At 40.1% G+C, this 14,383-nt stretch overlaps 1 protein-coding gene across 2 annotated transcripts in view; it reads right to left on the bottom strand.

Moving 5' to 3' along the window:
- DDX46 (DEAD-box helicase 46) overlaps positions 1 to 14,383 on the bottom strand; it is a 68,633-nt gene that overhangs the window by 9,298 nt on the left and 44,952 nt on the right. For both annotated transcript variants that reach the window (XM_066344497.1, XM_066344498.1), the window contains exons 16-21: positions 12,441 to 12,634; positions 9,546 to 9,683; positions 9,080 to 9,229; positions 4,200 to 4,373; positions 2,687 to 2,905; positions 2,104 to 2,248 (exon numbers count right to left, since the gene is read on the bottom strand). In XM_066344497.1, the coding sequence (XP_066200594.1) occupies positions 2,104 to 2,248; positions 2,687 to 2,905; positions 4,200 to 4,373; positions 9,080 to 9,229; positions 9,546 to 9,683; positions 12,441 to 12,634 (1,020 nt within the window). The remainder of the gene's footprint in view (positions 1 to 2,103; positions 2,249 to 2,686; positions 2,906 to 4,199; positions 4,374 to 9,079; positions 9,230 to 9,545; positions 9,684 to 12,440; positions 12,635 to 14,383) is intronic.

Here is a 14,383-nt window from a genome sequence, read left to right as displayed (position 1 = left end):
TGATGCTTCCTGCTCCCCCCCACTTCTGTCTGTATTTCTTTCTCTCTCTCTCCCTACTCTAAAATAAATAAATAAAATCTCTTTAAAAAATTTTAATTTAATAAAAATAAAATAACACTTAAAATTTCTCAGTCACAATGGCCATATTTCAAGTGCTCCATAGCCATCACAGTGAATTCTATGGACAGTGCTGCTTTAGAGAGATCAAGTGGACATGTTTGTCAAAGAATATTTTGTATCCTGAAGACAAGTGCCTACAAGGCTTAAGCAGATTCATTATTCAGTCCACCATGTGCCAGGCACTGGGAATACAGAAGGTAACAGTCACTGCACTCAAAGTCACTGCATTCTAAAGACACAACAAGTAAAAAGACACTATCATTTCATGTGATGAGTACTGTGAAGGAAAACAAAGCAGATAAAGAGCTACACACAGTGTGAAGAGAGATTATGTAAGTCCTCCTTGTTAGAAATGATGTGTACAACCCACAGTACTATACTGCAGTGGTCCCCAACCTTTTTTGGGCCACGGACTGGTTTAATGTCAGAAAATATTTTCACGGGCCGGCCTTTAGGGTAGAACGGATAAATGTATCACGTGACGAAGACAAGAGTCAAGAATGAGTCTTAGACGGATATAACAGACGGAATCTGGTCATTTTTTAAAAATAAAACATCGTTCAGACTTAAATATAAATAAAACAGAAATAATGTTAGTTATTTATTCTTTCTTTGCAGACCGGTAGCGGTCCGCAGCCCGGGGGTTGAGGACCACTGCTATACTAGTGTCAGAGATTACACAAGGTGTAGGAGCAGCTCCCATGCAGCCATCAAAGCCATTTAAGCACTAGATATGCAGAGTCAGGCTTACACAACATGTGGAATAAACTTCACAGCTCCAACAACAGTGTTGGACAAATATTTAGTCCCCAAATTTTTTACACAGGGGGCCAGTTCACTGTCCCTCAGACCGTTGGAGGGCCGGACTATAAAAAAAACTACGAACAAATCCCTATGCACACTGCACATATCTTATTTTAAAGTAAAAAAACAAAACGGGAACAAATACAATATTTAAAATAAAGAACAAGTAAATTTAAATCAACAAACTGACCAGTATTTCAATGGGAACTATGCTCCTCTCATTGACCACCAATGAAAGAGGTGCCCCTTCCGGAAGTGCGGCGGGGCCAGATAAATGGCCTCAGGGGGCCGCGTGCGGCCCCCGGGCCGTAGTTTGAGTTTGGGGACCCCTGATTCAGTTCATTGAAGAGATGAAATGACCTGACTGGTCCACTTAAAAAATCTGTGACAAAGATGTTCAGATTAAATAGAAATAAAGGGAGGCAGGCTATCCTACTATGCAGTGGATTAACATGTTAGGAAAATAAATCAAAATAGAAACTATTTTTTGAATTCATACATGAATGTATAATCAGGGTTAAAAAACAAACCAGATCACTCTTGGTTAGTGCATTACTTGTATCTTTTGAGTTACAGTATTAATTATCCTCGTGTTATTTTTTTAAAGATTTGCATAAACGTTTATGGGAATAATTTCAGAAACAATATATGCTTAAATATTCATTTAATGGACTATTAATATAGCTGATTTACTTTCTAAACTTTGGCTAGAATGTTCTACTTAATAGAAATATAAACAGATTAATCCTTAAAAAAAAGTGATTTTCAAAGTTCACTTGTCAAAACTGAAAGCGCTCTAAACAGATCATTCGCCAAGACTTCAAATAATAGATGAAGCCACACTGCTCAAAAAAATTAGGGGATCACGGAATGTGCAGATACTCTAGTACTTTCAGGCTTTTGTATAGTGCATTTTCACCAATGAAATAAAAGTTGGTTTTGCATCTCATTTGCATAATCAAACAACTTTCTTTGACTTGCCGTTTGCTTTTCTGATGTTCTTGTTTAATAAAAAAAAATCAAATGCTTCTTTTTTTATCGCTTCATATTCATTTTGAAATATCCCCTAGTTTCTGTAAGCAGTATATTTTTTATAGGTATTCCTTATTTTCTAGACCTGACTTCCCGTTCTCTCTATTATATCTCCATCAACCTTGAAATAGAACCAACAGTACATACTTTCAATGGCCAAGTAAATTTTCCGCTCTCCTTCCTTGGGTTCCTTGCCAGGCGGGAAGTATGTTCCTCTGATTGTAATTGCAGCCTCAGAATACTCACTGATTCTCTGCAGAGCTTCCTTGGAGGTAACTTTCCATCTAGCAGTCTAGAAAAGAAAGAGTGAGGGGAAATCACTTCATAATAGGATTTAAAAATTTAGTGTACTGACAAAGAATACGTTGTCTAAATCATATTACAGTCAATATTAAGTTTATAAATAACACCATCATAGATACATTTAAATCCTAATGTGCGTAGAACAGATTCATAAAAATAGAATTTCTATTGTTGTTTCCCCATCTAGATAAAAAGTAAAGTAGCTATTAAAATGTTCGTGGCGCTTTGTAAAGTATATGATTTTCTAAACACAATGCTGTACACCTGAAACTAATACAAAATAATACTGAATGTAAAACTCTAATTTGAAATTCTTTTAAAAAAATAAACAAATAAAATAAAATGTTCATGGGTTTTAAAGAAGGGATTTTTCACTCCTAAGGAAAAGTTTCTACTCGACAGTAAAATATTTAAACCTGTTACTTACCTGTGGAAAGTCATTAATCTCTAACTCTTCCTCATATCTCTTAAAAGATTCATTCTGTCCACCATCCTGTCTCTCCTCTTCCTGCTTCTCCAAAGGCACGTAATTGAGCTTGGCATTGATCTTTTCAGCAAGTTGCTCTGCAATGGTTTTTGCAGACACTGTGGGAGCTAGGATGGTGCCACCTCTGAGAATGGCATTGGTGGCCTGCTGCATAACATCCTGTAAAGAAGACCTACAGTCAAATCTCAAAAGAGGGCAGAGACAAGATCAAGAACCCCCAACAATAATTCTCTGGAAGCCACTTAATTGAAATATCTCTCTAATGTAGAGTCCTACCACATGTGCAATTTAGCAGCATATATTTGTAACTGATAGTCTGACATAGCTCTCTTACTTAGATGAGAAAACTAAAGAACATTCAACTCCATATTAAAATTTCTACTGAATCTTCGAGCACTGGCCCCAGACAGGGGTTGTGGGAGTCTGTCTATCTCCCTTCCTCTCACTTAAAAAAAAAAGTTCTACTGATTCATAGACAGTTAGGTAACTCTTGATAGTAAACATAGTATAACATTTCTAAAATCATTCACATGCTTTGGGGCTCCCAGGAATTTCCTCTGAATTAGAATCTTTGTTCACTACCACCACAAGGTTCTCCTCTCCCCATAGTCCAACCCAACATCCAATAAATTATAGTAAATGACTTACTCAAGACCTTTTCGGTTTTTAACTTGAACTTAATTTTACTATATGTGTAACATGGACAGAATTCTTCTGTGGGTAATATATATTTCAAGTTTTCCCAACAACAGTGAAAAGTTATAGCTTTCTGATTTCTCCAATAAAGAGTTGTTAGCCGTAATAACCCCCGAGAATTTAGGTGCTGCCATCCCTGTTCTCAGAGGTGGCACAGGCTTGGTACAGTAAACACTTCATGATAGCTCACTGGTTAAAACAGATGCAGAGACCAGAGACTCTGAGCCTGGCTGTGTCTGCCTCCCACAGTTAGTCCACTAGCCTCTGCCTTGGTCATCCCAGCTTAGGTGCTACAGACCTAAACCTATATATATAGCCTACTGGACAGAGGGCCCACCATATTTTTTTGTTTAAACCCATGTTAGTTTGAGTCATATAACTACCTGGGTGTCTGTACTTCCACAGAATTGTCTGTGTGCCCCAAAATCTACCCAATAAAAACAGACTGAGAGAAAAAGAGAATTATTTCTTTAAGATTTTGGCAAGAGCAATCAGAATAGTACTTCATAAAACTTTCCACAGCTAACATGTAACAGGTAGGCCTCCCAGAACAGGCATTAAGACCTCTCAGTTAACCACACACCAGAGAAATCATCCAAATGCAATAATCAAAGAATTCTGTATGCAGAATGTCAACTCTCACTAACTCAATGTCTAGTGGACTTGTTCACTTCTGCGAACATAGTTTCTAAAAACTATTTAAATCAAATAACTTATAGAAAGTATTGATTAAATCTCGGAACAAATTACTTAATACCTGAGACTCAATGCCCAAATTCTTCTGAGCATTGATTCGAAGAGCCAATCTCTTGGCAATTTCTAACTTCTCAGCATTTCCTGCTGTTGGAGCAGGAACACTAGATGTTCCAGGTGCAGCCATATCTTTCACTCTCTTCTTTGAATTAAACATGCTTTCAATTTGCTCATCGATCTAAACAAGGAAAAAAAAGGTTAGCAAAAATTGGATTAAAATGACCAATTTAGGTATATCTACAGAAACTAACAAAAAATAGTTCTGCCGAAAGTCTAAAATCAGTTTACATTTATATTAATTCAACCACACAGATCAATAGGAAACTATACCAGCTATTGGTTAAGGGCAACACATTTCGTTTTAAAAAATCAGTTGTCTATGGTAAAAAAAAAAAATAGAAAACAGATAATAATGCAGCATGAACCACTTATGCAGAATCCTGAGTGGTCCAGAAAATACATCCCAGTTCAGCAGATAAGGAATGTGTGCCTTTAAGACAGAGCAGCCAGCCTGACCAGGCAGTGGCGCAGTGGATAGTGTCATAGTGGGATGAAGAGGACCCAGGTTCGAAACCCCGAGGTCGCCAACTTGAGCGCAGGCTCATTTGGTTTGAGCAAAGCTCACTAGCTTGAGCCCAAAGTCGCTGGGTTGAGCAGGGGGTCACTCGGTCTGCTGTAGCCCCCTGGTCAAGGCACATATGAGAAAGCAATCAATGAACAACTAAGGTGCCACAACAAAGAATTGATGCTTCTCATCTTTCTCCCTTTCTGTCTAGTCTGTCCCTATCTGTGCCTCTCTCTGACTCTCTCTCTGTCTCTGTCAAAAAAGAAAAAAAAAAAGAGCAACCGATATGATGCATCCAAGACAGAGCTTAGGCTTTGAAGACAAATTATACCATAATGAAAGAGGCCAGAAGAAGGGCAGTAACTCAAGGCCAGTGGACAATTTACAAGAGTCATGTGATCTGTGGTGGTGCAGTGGATAAAGCCTCGACCTGGAACACGGAGATCGGCAGTTTGAAACCCTGGCTTGCTCAGTCAAGGCATATATGGGAAACAACAAGATGATGCTTCCCACCACCCCCTCCTTTCTCTCTTTCTCCTCTCTCTAAAATCAATAAATAAAATCATTAAAAAAAAAGTAATTGATTCTCAGGAGGAATGGTTGGTACAACATGTTCCTAAGACAAGGCTCCCAAAAGTCTTCAAAACTCCTAAAATATACCTGGATTTACCTTTTAAACTGGATAACAAAATCAATCAGAAAAGAATGCTTTACTGTTTTATTCCTTTGAATCAAGATGTAAAAATGTCAGTGTCCCCATTAAAGCAAAAGCAACAGTAAAAAGTCTCTGCTCTCCAGGAATCACACGATTTCTACTGCACCTGTGCAATTCTCACGTTGCCACAGCTACTTTGTAAACTATTTGCATATCCTTTTAAAAATGCCTTTGCCTGTCTTGGCCGGCTGGCTCAGTGGTAGAGGGTCAGCCCAGCTTGTAGAAGTCCCAGGTTCGATTCCTGGCCAGGGCACACAGGAGAAGCGCCCATCTGCTTCTCCATCCCTCTCCCTCTCCTTCCTCTCTATCTCTCTCTTCCTCTCCCACAGTCAAGGCTCCATTGAAGCAAGGTTGGCCTGGGTGCTGGGGATGGCTCCATGGCCTCCACCTCAGGCGCTGGAATGGCTCTGAGTGCAGTGAAGCAGTGCCCTAGAGGGACCGAGCATTGCCCCCTGTTGGGCATGGTGGGTAGAAACCGGTCGGGCACAAGCGGGAGTCTGTCTGTCTGCTTCTCCCAACCCCACCCCCTGCTTGTTGCTTCAAAAAAAACAAAAAAAATCCATTGCCCAACAATGATGACTGACACTGTCAAGTAAAGAGGTGTAAACACTTTCATATACTCAGATTCAACTCCTAAGGCCTTATTTTCTGTATCTCAAATGCAACTCTGAAGAAAATTTTCTTTAGAGTTTAATTTGGATAAGTTAGAAAGCCCTTTCACTGAAATAGCTTCTATTAAAAAAAACATTTGCTATCAAATAAGGGATTTTAGTTATCAACTACCTTTAAACTTTATGTTTAAGTAAAACTGTTTAAATCAAGCAGCATATATAGCATTAAAATCCAAAACAAATGCATAAAATCAAGAAAAGGGAATATGTACAGTGCTAGTTGGTGGAGTAACTTCACTTTCGACTTTATCCACTTCAATATTATTCTAATTTTTTTTACCAAAAGAATATGTTACTTAACTACAGAGAAACAATAAACATATATCATTTTGAGACCTAAAAAGAAGTGGAGCCTGTCCTTGAATGTGGGCTGGACTGTAACTTGCTCCATGAAATGCTGGTGTGTGACTTCAGAGACCAGTCATAAAAGGCACTAAGCCTTCCTCTGTTCTCCCGCTAGAACCGCTTGCTCTGGGGACGGACTCTGCCATGCTGTGAGTACATGCAGGCAGAGCAATAAAGCACAGAAGCACTCAGTCGACATCAAAGTAAGTGAGCCATCATGGAAGAAGATGGTCTGGCATCACTGCAGCCTAGGACACAGCTGAGTGCAACTGCATGAGACCCTAAGCCAGAACCACCTGGCTAAACCACTCCTGATTTCCTGACCCTCAGGAACTGTGAGATAGTAAACGTGTTTTTTTTGTTTGTTTGTTTTTCTTTGTATTTTTCTGAAGCTGGAAACGGGGAGAGACAGTCAGACAGACTCCCGCATGCGCCCGACCGGGATCCACCCGGCATGCCCACCAGGGGGCGACGCTCTGCCCACCAGGGGGCAATGCTCTGCCCCTCCGGGGAGTCGCTCTGTTGTGACCAGAGCCACTCTAGCGCCTGGGGCAAAGGCCAAGGAGCCATCCCCAGTGCCCGGGCCATCTTTGCTCCAATGGAGTCTCACTGTGGGAGGGGAAGAGAGAGACAGAGAGGAAGGAGAGGGGGAGGGGTGGAGAAACAGATGGGCGCTTCTCCTGTGTGCCCTGGCCGGGAATCGAACCCGGGACTTCTGCACGCCAAGCCGACGCTCTACCACTGAGCCAACCGGCCAGGGCCAGTAAACGTTGTTTTAAGCTACTAAGTTTTGAATTGATTTGTGACACCATTATAGATAACTAAAACACTGACTTAATTTAATTTTAAGCCAGTCTGGTATATACTAGAAAGAAATGGCCTGCGGTTGACAGGAGACCTGGGTTCTGGTCCTGGCTGTGCTTAACTGCCAGTGTGGTTATGGAATAAATACTTTTCTGGGTCTCAATTTCCTCATATGACAAGACCAGATTGAATTCCTGACTTCCAAAACTACGTTCTAAACTAAGGTTCAACAAGGTTAAGATCAAACATATTGGAAAATTTCAGGGTCAAGCAGAGTTAACCAAGCTTCTTTCACAAGGACTTCCACAGCCTTCACTATGCTAATATTACTGCTCATGGTATATGCTAGGCAGATTTGCCAAAGTTCTTTAAGAATGAAAACATCTTAGCTACCCCTTCAATCCTTTTATGAGTGAAACATAACAGTTTTGTAAACCTACAAAAAAATAACCTTCTCTAAAGCTGAAGCTCCTGGGAGTCAGGGTTCCAGAGAAGACTCCGTGAGAACTTCAACCAGCTGAGTCCTCAGGGTCCCTCTGCGCTGGGTCACAAGTCATTCTGTCAGCCAAGAGCATGGCCTTTATGGCCTTCAAAGTAGCATGAAATGGCAATTATGTGTTTAAGCCTCAGTCTCCTCTATTATAAAACAGGAATACTCGAGTATCTCCCTCACATGGCTAGTATCAGGAAGTATATATATAAAATGATACCTGCAAAGCACTTGAAACAGAGTATGGCACTTAGAAGCACTCCATAAATATTGACTATTATTATTAATAAGAATGTTCTATAACAATTAAATTTAAAAAGATAGCCTGACCAGGCGGTGGTGCAGTGGATAGAGCGTCGGACTGGGATGCAGAGGACCCAGGTTCGAGACCCCGAGGTTGCCAGCTTGAGCGTGGGCTCATCTGGTTTGAAAAAAAAGCCCACCAGCTTGAACCCAAGGTTGCTGGCCCCAGCAAGGGGTTACTCGGTCTGCTGAAGGCCCGCGGTCAAGGCACGTATGAGAGGGCAATCAATGAACAACTAAGGTGTTGCAACGCGCAATGAAAAACTTAATGATTGATGCTTCTGATCTCTCTCCATTCCTGTCTGTCTGTCCCTGTCTATCCCTCTCTGACTCACTCTGTCTCTGAAAAAAAAAAAAAAAAAAAAAAGATAAATAACATTAGCCCAATGTTACTAAAGATACAGGAGCCAGATACCCTGACTCACCATCATTACAGTGAGTGAAAACTGGTACATTCACCTTGCTGGAGGACAATCTGACAACATTTTAAGACCAAATTGGATTTACCTTCTGGACTAGTAATTCCTTCTGTACACTCATCCTCAAAATGAATCTGATGAATACGCTAAATTAAATGTTCAAGCATGAGCAATGAAGTATAGGTTAAATACTAAAGTACAGTGTATTCCAAATAATAAATATATAGAAACCCATATATCCAAAAACTGGGGTTTGATTCATTAAATAGTAGACCATCCATATAACAAAGTATTATGTAGCCATCAAGAATAATATAAGAGTGAATGTACTCAAGGGAAGACTTCAACCTAAGACTTATTGTAAAAAAGGTCAAAAAAGCAATATGATCTCATTTTTAAAAATACATAAATATGAGCACATGTGAATACATGTACATACATAAGCAAAGGTTGGGAAGAGTACAAACCAAGGTTTCCAGAAACTGGTTATCTCAACAAGCGTACAGCAAGACCTCCTATATAAAAGGAACCACCGTTTCAATGGGCAAGAATGAGGCCAGAACAGTACTCACATCGACTGCAGCATCCTCATCATCTGAGTCTTGCAGACCAAGAGCTGCTTTCTGTAACTTCTTCCTCTCATTAGCCAAAGCTTGTTCTGTTTCATCAAACTTGAATCCCTTACCAGAGAACCCACTACTCTTTTTAATTATTTTCCCTTCCTTACAAGAAAAAACAAAAAAAAAATGTTAATTTCATAGTAAAAAACTTTAATGTCCAGAAAAATACAATAATTAAGTATCTTTCAAGCTATAGCTTGCCAATTTAACAAAAACAGTTTTAGCATGTGAGGAAAAAGAAAATAAGATTTTTTAGGTAAACTACTGAAAACGCTAAGTTGAAGCAAAAGGATTCTGTTTTCACTTCTTCCCCTCCCACACAAAGAGATAAAAATAATCCTTTCAAGATTTACAAGTTTTAGATATTCAAGGTTTAGAACACAATTATTTTCATAAAAATGACAGTTAAAAAACTCACAGCTTTCTGTTGATCTTTGAAATCACTCCAAAGTTTCTCTAGATCAGGAGGCACTGCAGTCCCCGACAATTCAAGAGCTTTAATGATGTCACCAGCATAGCGAGCTTGATCTTCAGTGATAAAAGTATACGCATAACCCTAATGAATGGTGGCAAAGTGAAACCATTAGACACTAACAAGATGAATCCTACTTAGATCACAAAAAAGATAAAATCTAAACCACCCAATAAATCCCTTTAAGACTGACTTCATTACACTAAAGAATTTTAAGGAATATAAAAAAGTCCTAATAAATACTTTAATGGTTAAAAGGAAAATATCTAAGTTTTAATTATTTAAAATAAAATAAGCAAAACCAGAACATTTCTAATGTCTTATGCAGAAATAGAAATATATGTGATTTTACATAAATGCACAATTGCATTGACATATATATCTTCTTGAATATACTATAGTATTTTCTTCCTTTTTTTTGCTTATGTTCCCTTCCACCACTCCTGCACTCCTCTACCTGATAGCCTGTATCAACTTCCTAGAATGTAGCTACCCATATTTTCTAACAACCAATAAAAGATATAAAAGCAAATGTGTAGATATAATATTTCATATACAAAACTCTGTTCCAGGGGTTACCGGATGGATCCTGGTCAAAGTTCATGCAGGAATCTGTCTTTGTAACCCCCTACTCTCATTAAAAAAAAAAAAATAGATACCTTCATTACTTAATAGCTGTGTAACCTTGGGAAAATAACTTCTGTGCCTCAATTTTTCTTACCTATTAAAAGGGATAGTACTATCTACCTCAGAGAAAAGCTATGAGGAAGAAATAATAAATGTAAAGCACTTCTGTGCCCAGTACTTAATCAGTACTCCATATATATAACCTATTACTATTAACATTATCATTGCTTTAGTATGCAGAAATGACGTTGACTGGAATATCAACTATATCATCAGCAATGTTTCCAAGAGCAGAATATTCTGCTCCTTCAAAAAGAATGAATCAGCCTGACCAGGCGGTGGCACATTGGATAGAGCGTTGGACTGGGATGCAGAGGACCCAGGTTCAGGACCCCGAGGTCGCCAGCTTGAGCACAGGCTCACCTGGTTTGAGCAAAGCTCACCAACTTGGACCCAAGGTCACTGGCTTGAGCAAGGGGTTACTCAGTCTGCTGTAGTCCCACAGTCAAGGCACATATGAGAAAGCAATCAATGAACAACTAAGGTATCACAATGAAAAACTAATTATTGATGCTTCTCATCTCTCTCCATTCCTATCTATCTGTCCGTATTGATCCCTCTGACTCTGTTAAAAAAAAAAAAAAAAAAAAAAAAAAAAGGAATGCATCAGACCTATAAACGGTATTTCCCCATGTATAAGACGCACACTTTTTCAAAAAAAATTGGGGTTTAAAAACTGGGTCCGTCTTATACAGTGGTTGTAGATTTTTACTTGCATTTCCCACTTTTTCACACTTGTTTTTGTGCTCATTGTTGAAGACAGTGATTTATCATCAGACACAGATAAGAACAAGCAATGGATGGGAACTGACAGTGATAAGGAATTGTATGAATTTTATGATGAATAAAACGAGTTCAATAACTTTAAGTAATTTTTTTTTTTCAAATTTCAGGCCCCAAAATTAAGGTGTGTCTCATACATGGGGAAATACGGTATATAGAAATGTTTAGGGAGGTTAAAAATCCTAAAAGGGAACACTAAATAGTTAACAACATCTAACTACAGAGAACTGGTAGGTATTGGTAATTTTCAAAATACTTAGACATGTATATATTTTTTTTTTGTATTTTTTGTATTTTTCTGAAGCTGGAAACGGGGAGGCAGTCAGACAGACTCCTGCATGCGCCCCACCAGGATCCACCTGGCATACCCACCAGGGGGCGATGCTCTGCCCACCTGGGGCGTCGCTCTGTTGTGACCAGAGCCACTCTAGCGCCTGGGGCAGAGGCCAAGGAGCCATTCCCAGTGCCCGGGCCATCTTTTGCTCCAATGGAGCCTTGGCTGCGGGAGGGGAAGAGAGAGACAGAGAGGAAGGAGAAGGGGAGGGGTGGAGAAGCAGATGGGCGCCTCTCCTGTGTGCCCTGGCCGGAATCGAACCTGGGACTTCTGCACACCAGGCCGACGCTCTATCACTGAGCCAACCAGCCAGGGCCGACATGTATAATTTTAACAATACTTAAACACACAGTTATGATCAGATAGCTTGGTTAGTCTCGAAGCAAAATGCTGGTTCGATTCCCAGTGGAGGGACATACAAGAACAGATGTATGTTTTTGTTTCTGTATCTCTCTCCTCCACCTTTCCTCTGTCTCTAAAATCAGTCAATAAAAAAATAAAATACTTAGGTCCTGGCCAGTTGGCTCAGTGGTAGAACACTGGCCTGGCGTGTGGGAGTCCCAGGTTAGATTCACAGCCAGGACACACAGGAGAAGCACCCATCTGCTTCTCCACCCTTGCCCCTCTCCTTTCTCTCTATCTCTCTCTTCCCCTCCCGCAGCCAAGGCTCCATTGGAGCAAAGTTGGCCCAGGCGCTGAGGATGGCTCCATGGCCTCACCTCAGGCACTAGAATGGCTCCTGCAGCAGCGGAGCAACACCCAAGATGGGCAGAGCATCACCCTCTAGTGGGCATGCCATGTGGATGGATCCTGGTCGGGCGCGTACAGGAGTCTGTCTCTCTCCCCACTTCACTTCAGAAAAAGACAAAAAAAAAAAAATACTGCGCACATACATGTATATAAATGATGAACACCTCAACTATTCCTCATACTCTAAGGGTTTTCAAAATGTCTCCATAGCTCTGATTACTTCTTAAAATAGTAAAGAAACATTTATATTTTAATATAATAAAAATCAATTTCAACTTTTTTTTTACTTTGTTGCCTGCTCTTCCAGTCCGTCCTGCTCTGTGCACATAATCTTCATAATGGTTGGGGCAGCTGTAATTCACTACAAGAATCAGGTGTTTCACATCTAGACCTCGGGCAGCAACAGAAGTGGCCACAAGAAGTTTGCAGGTCCCATTCTTAAAATCATTTATGATGCTATCTCTGTCATATTGATCAATACCTGCAAGTAAATTACACATAAGAGTTGAAAAACTTTATGTTCAAATTAAACTCCCCACTTCCTGACACTCAAGAGAAAGAAGTTAAACACAGAGTAAAGAACAAATCCAACTTACACTGATCACACATTCAACAACTACAAAAGGAAAATAAAACACTAAGGAAATTGAATGGCAAGATCAAAGGCTGCTATTATAATTATGAATCTTCTAGATCTACCCTTGATTGCCCCCTTTCTTGTATATAAAACAATTGCAGAAGCCCAATCTCAGAATCACTACCCTAAATTTATCTGGAAAGCAACAAAAGAAAAAGCAAGTATAGTCGGCCTATATTGACAGGATTCAGATCTTTCTCCTTCTGTTGGTTGTATAGAACCTTGCTATTCAGTTCTGTCCAAGGACCAGAAGCAGAATCGCATGGGAGTTTGTTAGAAATGCAGAATCTCAGATCCTACCCCAAATTACTAAATCAGAGCCTGCATTTTAAGAAGATATTTGAGTGATTACAAATGCATATTAATCTTTGAGGTGCACTGGTAAAATTTACCCAATGGGATATTTCTTAAACATGTTACCCAGAGAGATTCAGGCTGAATGATAAAGCAGAGCATAAAATACCAAGATGTTCTATTACAAAATGCCCAGGCCATATATCTGATGATGGGATACCCAGGCACCTCTAGTAATCAGAGAAGTGAATAGGATAGAATCTCAAACTTGAAACTCATTTCTGTAGCAGGAAATACTCTAATAAAATTTCATACAAAATCTGGAGAGCAGAGAAAGCCCATGTGGAGGAGAGGAGAAGCAGCCAAGATGGCGGAATGCTGAAGGAGAAGCCAGTTTGTACAGAGTTTGTGCAGAGCGAAGGAGATGGGGAACAGAGGTGAATAAGGCTGGTGAGGCAGAAACCTTTGATTCTAGGAAACTTGGATAAGTCAGTGGCTTTGGGATCCCTGAATGGAAAGGGAAGTGTTTTCCCACTGTGTGTATTTTCTTGCCCGCCGGGTACAAAAAGCTAGGATTAAAGCTAATGGCCTACCAAAAAAAAAAAAAAAAAAAAAATTTATACAAAATCTAATTTTAACATGCACAGAATATTTAGCATGTATTTATTGTTAATTTATTACCTAAAATTTTAAATATATCTTCAAATATTAAATTAAAGAAAGTATTTGGGGCCCTGGCCGGTTGGCTCAGCGGTAGAGCGTCGGCCTAGCGTGCGGAGGACCCGGGTTCGATTCCCGGCCAGGGCACACAGGAGAAGCGCCCATTTGCTTCTCTACCCCTCCGCGGCGCTTTCCTCTATGTCTCTCTCTTCCCCTCCCGCAGCTAAGGCTCCATTGGAGCAAAGATGGCCCGGGCGCTGGGGATGGCTCTGTGGCCTCTGCCTCAGGCGCTAGAGTGGCTCTGGTCGCAACATGGCGACCCCCCAGAGGGGCAAAGCATCGCCCCCTGGTGGGCAGAGCGTCGCCCCATGGTGGGCGTGCCGGGTGGATCCCGGTCGGGTGCATGCGGGAGTCTGTCTGACTGTCTCTCCCTGTTTCCAGCTTCAGAAAAATGAAAAAAAAAAAAAAAAAAAAAGAAAGTATTTGGTATTGATCAGTGTCACCTCATTAAATTTAATATTCTAAATTAAGAAAAAAAGTATTTGGAATTTATGTCAAAGAAACTAGACTCTAACACTGTACCCAAAAATCTCATAAGAAAAATGGAATTGATGTCAATGTAAATTTAACTTTATAATT

Source organism: Saccopteryx leptura, chromosome 6 (genome assembly GCF_036850995.1).
Source record: "Saccopteryx leptura isolate mSacLep1 chromosome 6, mSacLep1_pri_phased_curated, whole genome shotgun sequence".
NCBI lineage: Eukaryota > Metazoa > Chordata > Mammalia > Chiroptera > Emballonuridae > Saccopteryx > Saccopteryx leptura.
The sequence above is the reverse complement of the archived record's forward strand: the minus strand, read 5'-3'. Positions and strand labels throughout refer to the sequence as shown.